General features: G+C 40.9%; 1 protein-coding gene across 1 annotated transcript in view; it reads left to right on the top strand.

The window, feature by feature from the left end:
- Positions 1-309: 309 nt before the first annotated feature.
- slc6a15 (solute carrier family 6 member 15) overlaps positions 310-6,915 on the top strand; it is a gene marked incomplete at both ends in the record, with an annotated part of 58,273 nt that continues 51,667 nt past the window's right edge. Inside the window, one exon of the mRNA XM_083762329.1 lies at positions 310-658. Within this exon, the coding sequence (XP_083618455.1) occupies positions 310-658 (349 nt within the window). The remainder of the gene's footprint in view (positions 659-6,915) is intronic.

The following is a 6,915-nucleotide window of genomic DNA, read 5'->3' as shown; positions in this document are numbered from 1 at the left end:
CCAGACATTTGGTGATAATGAAGAAATAAACATCTCCTCCTCATCGCTCACCCAGACCGTCGTCCCCACCACCGTTCCTCTGTCACAACAAAAACACAAATACCTCAACAACGCTCGCTCCCCCCAACGCCCCCAGACCCACAACAACCCCCTCCCCCTCCCCCCACAAGGGACCTCCCCCCGCCAGCCGCCCTTCTCCGCGACACCCCCCCCCCCCCCCACCCCCCCCCCCCGAGACATTAAAACCCAAGAACATTCCGACCGAACCGACCCACCGTCGCCACCTGGTGTTGTGTCGTTTTTTATCAAATGCCCAAAAACAGCAAGGCCGTCAAGAGACAGGAGCTTGACGACGATGTCACCGAGTCCGCCAAGGACCTGCTTTCCAACGAGGACGTCCGCGACGCCTTCAAGAAGAGCTCGCTGATCGTCAACGGCGGCCACGATGGCGGCGGCGGCGGGCGAGGGATTAAACGGGACGACTGTCGCGACGTGGAGGAGGGGGGCGAGGGCGAGGAGGAGGAGGAGGAGGGGGGACGTGGAGACGCGGCCCGCCTGAACAGCAAGCTGCAGTACATCCTGGCCCAGGTGGGCTTCTCCGTGGGCCTGGGGAACGTCTGGAGGTTCCCCTACCTCTGCCAGAAGAACGAGGGGGTGAGTGTGGAGTTTTTTTCTAAAAAATATAAATTATTAAAATATAGGCTAATAAGTAAGGCTGCATGATATATCGAACATGTACCTTCATCAGAGTGGAGAATATAAGTATGAATCAAGTTGAGCAAAACCACTCTTCTCTGCCCTCTCTCCTAACAGACACAGTTAATGATGGCTTGTTAAGTGCCTGCCAGACAGACAATCAGATGAAATGAAGGCAGGTGTAGAGTAGAGTGTAGACTAGTGAACTGAACATGTTCTCTTTATATCAAGTACTTCATACCAGCCCCTTATGAAACTACTTCTCCCCAAATCCAAATGGATTTCATTTTCCATCTGAATGGCAGTAACTAGCATACAATGAGAACTGAGAAGATCTCCACAAAGGTTTACTCATCTTCAAAACTGATTATAAAACTGTAACCATCAAAGCATGCACTCAACATATTATTATTCCTCAATTTACCTCTATAATTGTAAAAAACTAAAATGAATAAACAGAACATAAAAAAAAAAGAAAAAAGCATGCACTCAAGTGTGACCATGGCATGTGCATAATATAAAATCTTATACGTTTTATCTGATATTGATTAATATGGGGGGTGGGTTCAATGAATCGATTATTAATCGGCATGAGCTGTCGACTATTGTCAACATATTCCACAATTTCCACTGAGATTATGGGGTGAATGAATTGGCCAGACCCATCTTCTCTTTCTGTCATAGTGACATTGTCCTGCATCAGATCATGTCCAAATCAGGTTCTCCAATCTCCAGTTTTTTGAAGATTTTTTTGAGTGGTGCAACCACTCCCTTACGGAGCTATGTGTGTGGCTGGCTGGGTCTGAGCACTATGTGTGTGGCTTGCTGGCTGGCTGGGTCTGAGCACTATATGTGTGGCTGGCTGGATGGCTGGGTCTGAGCACTATGTGTGTGTGGCTTGCTGGCTGGGTCTGAGCATACATACATAGATAGATAGATAGATTAGATAGATAGATATTATAGCAGTGACTGACTGAGACATCGAGCATGCGTGCGCAACTGGTTGTGGCCCCTATCAAGTGACCTTTTGACCAATGCGGCCCTCGCCCCAAGTTGAGTTCGACACCCCTGCCCTAACCCCTAACCCCTAAACCCTAAGCCCTAACCCCTATAGCCCCCTAACCCCTAACCCCTAACCTCTGCCAGAAGAACGGAGGGGGTGAGTGTGGAGTAACCTCAACATCACCTTAACCCCTAACCCCTAACCCCTAACCCCTAGCCCAGGGTCCCCAATACATTTTCCTCAAGGGCCATATTTTGACTACGGTACCAGGCTGGGGCCGAGTCGGCACGCGCGAGGCCGAGATCTTGCGCTGAAATTAATGTTCAGGGCAAAAGACCCCATTTGAAAAGGACCCCCAGTTTGACATACAGAGGCTACTGACCCCAATTTAATGCCATTTATATCTGGGACCCCCCCCCCCTCCATGGGCCACAAGGGGGCGCTCCGCGGGCCGCAGGATGGCCCTAGCCCCTAACCCCTAACCCCTAGCCCCTAGCCCCTAACCCCTAGCCCCTAAACCCTAGCCCCTAACCCCTAGGGGTTTTCAAAACCATGAAAACCATGAGAACAAACAAAGGGATTTATATCAGCAACAGCAACAATTTAAAGGTCAATACCGACAATAAGCCACTCCGACCTCCTTACTTAGCCTACTTACTTCCACTTGTAGGTCCTGGGTAAAGACCCAGACCTTCGACAACAACACGGTCCATTGATAAGTCATTAACGTGAGTTATGAACTAAAGCCTGTAGAGTACAGTGAGTGGTTCCCACAGTGGGGTCCGGGGGGGCCCGGGGGGGCCCTTGAGGGAGTTCCAGGGGGTCCCCATGCAGCTAAATGGACCCTTCATGGGTCTGTAACTGAGAGTGTATACAAATGGCTAATGAGGTGGAGGCGTGGGGGGGGGGGGGGGGGGGGGGGTGCGCTGCCTGGAGTGGTGTGGTAACCAGGTCTTCGAGGGTACGGGGGCTGCCCAGAGTGGTGTGGTAACCAGGTCTTCGAGGTGCGGGGGCTGCCCAGAGTGGTGTGGTAACCAGGTCTTCGAGATGCGGGGGCTGCCCGGAGCGGTGTGGTAACTAGGTCTTCGAGGTGCGGGGGCTTGCCCAGAGTGGTGTGGTAACCAGGTCTTCGAGGTGCGGGGGGGGGGGGGGGGGGGGGAGGGTGTTGTGCTGCCCGGAGTAGTAACAGGTCTTCGAGGTGCGGGGGGTGAGCTGCCCGGAGTGGTGTGGTAACTAGGTCTTCGAGGGGGGGGGGGGAGGGTTGTGCTGCCCGGAGTGGTGTGGTAACCAGGTCTTCGAGATGAGGGGGGTGAGCTGCCCGGTGTGGTGTGGTAACCAGGTCTTCGAGATGAGGGGGGTGAGCTGCTCCGGTGTGGTGTGGTAACCAGGTCTTCGAGGTGCGGGGCTGCCCGGAGTGGTGTCGTATTGGCGCTTGGGGGCGGGGGCGGGGCAGGTGTGCTGCCCGGAGCAGTGTGGTAACCCAGGTCTTTGCGGTGCGGGGGGGGGGGGGGGGGGGGGCTTTGTGTGTCCGTTTGAGCACGAGATGTGATGTAAGATGACGTTCTCATCATCATGATAAGAGGCAACGGTCACTTCACATGTGTCTGTTTGTGCGTGCGTGCGTGCCCCATTCAGTAACTATTTGTTTAGTGTATATAGTGTTACTTGTGTCTTTGTTATTGTCTGCCATGTGACACAGCAAGTCCAAACCTACGTCCTATCTTGTATTTGGGTTTCAAGTTCAAGTGTGTTGGTCGTTTAAAAAAAGACAAGAAGCCTTAGCTTATGATGCTATACCCGTATAATATTTAAATAACTATGAATGTAAAAATATATATATAAAGGAAACAAAACAAACACATACAGACAGACAAAACAACCACAACACAGACACATTGTACATTTACTATGACTGTAGGTATATATATTTACACCTGGTTTTATATAGTTATGACTGTAGGTATATTATATATATTTACACCTGGTTTTATATAGTTATGACTGTAGGCCTATATATTTACACCTGGTTTTATATAGTTATGACTGTAGGCCTATATATTTACACCTGGTTTTATATAGTTATGACTGTAGGTCTATATATTTACACCTGGTTTTATATAGTTATGACTGTAGGTCTATATATTTACACCTGGTTTTATATAGTTATTCTAGGTCTATATATTTACACCTGGTTTTATATAGTTATGACTGTAGGCCTATATATTTACACCTGGTTTTATATAGTTATGACTGTAGGCCTATATATTTACACCTGGTTTTATATAGTTATGACTGTAGGCCTATATATTTACACCTGGTTTATATAGTTATGACTGTAGGTCTATATATTTACACCTGGTTTTATATAGTTATGACTGTAGTCTATATATTTACACCTGGTTTTATATAGTTTATGACTGTAGGCCTATATATTTACACTGGTTTTATATAGTTATGACTGTAGGCCTATATATATTTACACCTGGTTTTATATAGTTATGACTGTAGGTATATATATTTACACCTGGTTTTATATAGTTGTGACTGTAGGTCTATATATTTACACCTGGTTTTATATAGTTATGACTGTAGGTCTATATATTTACACCTGGTTTTATATAGTTATGACTGTAGGCCTATATATTTACACCTGGTTTTATATAGTTATTATAGGCCTATATATTTACACCTGGTTTATATAGTTATGACTGTAGGCCTATATATTTACACCTGGTTTTATATAGTTATTATAGGCCTATATATTTACACCTGGTTTATATAGTTATGACTGTAGGTCTATATATTTACACCTGGTTTTATATAGTTATGACTGTAGGTCTATATATTTACACCTGGTTTTATATAGTTATTCTAGGTCTATATATTTACACCTGGTTTTTATATAGTTATGACTGTAGGTCTATATATTTACACCTGGTTTTATATAGTTATGACTGTAGGCCTATATATTTACACCTGGTTTTATATAGTTATTATAGGCCTATATATTTACACCTGGTTTTATATAGTTATGACTGTAGGCCTATATATTTACACCTGGTTTTATATAGTTTATGACTGTAGGCCTATATATTTACACCTGGTTTTATATAGTTATTATAGGCCTATATATTACACCTGGTTTATATAGTTATGACTGTAGGGGTCTATATATTTACACCTGGTTTTATATAGTTATGACTGTAGGCCTATATATTTACACCTGGTTATATATAGTTATGACTGTAGGCCTATATATTTACACCTGGTTTTATATAGTTATGACTGTAGGTCTATATATTTACACCTGGTTTTATATAGTTATGACTGTAAGGTCTATATATTTACACCTGGTTTTATATAGTTATGACTGTAGGTCTATATATTTACACCTGGTTTTATATAGTTATGACTGTAGGTCTATATATTTACACCTGGTTTTTATATAGTTATGACTGTAGGTCTATATATTTACACCTGGTTTTATATAGTTATGACTGTAGGTATATATATTTACACCTGGTTTATATAGTTATTCTAGGTCTATATATTTACACCTGGTTTTATTATAGTTATGACTGTAGGCCTATATATATTTACACCTGGTTTTATATAGTTATGACTGTAGGCCTATATATTTACACCTGGTTTTATATAGTTATGACTGTAGGCCTATATATTTTACACCTGGTTTTATATAGTTATTATAGGCATATATATTTACACCTGGTTTTATATAGTTATGACTGTAGGCCTATATATTTACACCTGGTTTTATATAGTTGTGACTGTAGGCCTATATATATATTTACACATGGTTTTATATAGTTATGACTGTAGGCCTATATATTTACACCTGGTTTTATATAGTTATTATAGGCCTATATATTTACACCTGGTTTTATATAGTTATGACTGTAGGCCTATATATTGACACCTGGTTTTATATAGTTATGACTGTAGGTCTATATATTTACACCTTGGTTTTATATAGTTATTCTAGGTCTATATATTTACACCTGGTTTTATATAGTTATGACTGTAGGCCTATATATTTACACCTGGTTTTATATAGTTAATGACTGTAGGCCTATATATTTACACCTGGTTTTATATAGTTATGACTGTAGGTCTATATTTACACCTGGTTTTATATAGTTATGACTGTAGGTCTATATATTTACACCTGGTTTTATATAGTTATGACTGTAGGTCTATATATTTACACCTGGTTTTATATAGTTATGACTGTAGGTCTATATATTTACACCTGGTTTTATATAGTTATGACTGTAGGTCTATATATTTACACCTGGTTTTATATAGTTATGACTGTAGGTCTATATATTTACACCTGGTTTTATATAGTTATGACTGTAGGTATATATATTTACACCTGGTTTATATAGTTATTCTAGGTCTATATATTTACACTGGTTTTATATAGAGTTATGACTGTAGGCCTATATATATTTACACCTGGTTTCATATAGTTATGACTGTAGGTATATATATTTACACCTGGTTTTATATAGTTGTGACTGTAGGTCTATATATTTACACCTGGTTTTATATAGTTATGACTGTAGGTCTATATATTTACACCTGGTTTTATATAGTTATGACTGTAGGCCTATATATTTACACCTGGTTTATATAGTTATGACTGTAGGTATATATATTTACACCTGGTTTATATAGTTGTGACTGTAGGTCTATATATTTACACCTGGTTTTATATAGTATGACTGTAGGTCTATATATTTACACCTGGTTTTATATAGTTATGACTGTAGGCCTATATATTTACACCTGGTTTTATATAGTTATGACTGTAGGTCTATATATTTACACCTGGTTTTATATAGTTATGACTGTAGGTCTATATATTTACACCTGGTTTTTATATAGTTATGACTGTAGGTCTATATATTTACACTGGTTTTATATAGTTATGACTGTAGGTCTCTATATATTTACACCTGGTTTTATATAGTTATGACTGTAGGCCTATATATTTACACCTGGTTTTATATAGTTATGACTGTAGGTCTATATATTTACACCTGGTTTTATATAGTTATTCTAGGTCTATATATTTACACCTGGTTTTATATAGTTTATGACTGTAGGTCTATATATTTACACCTGGTTTTATATAGTTATGACTGTAGGCCTATATATTTACACTGGTTTTATATAGTTATTATAGGCCT

Source organism: Protomyctophum parallelum (assembly GCF_964188405.1).
Source record: "Protomyctophum parallelum genome assembly, chromosome: 4".
NCBI lineage: Eukaryota > Metazoa > Chordata > Actinopteri > Myctophiformes > Myctophidae > Protomyctophum > Protomyctophum parallelum.
Note: the sequence above shows the minus strand (reverse complement) of the source record. Positions and strands in the feature narration are given on the sequence as shown.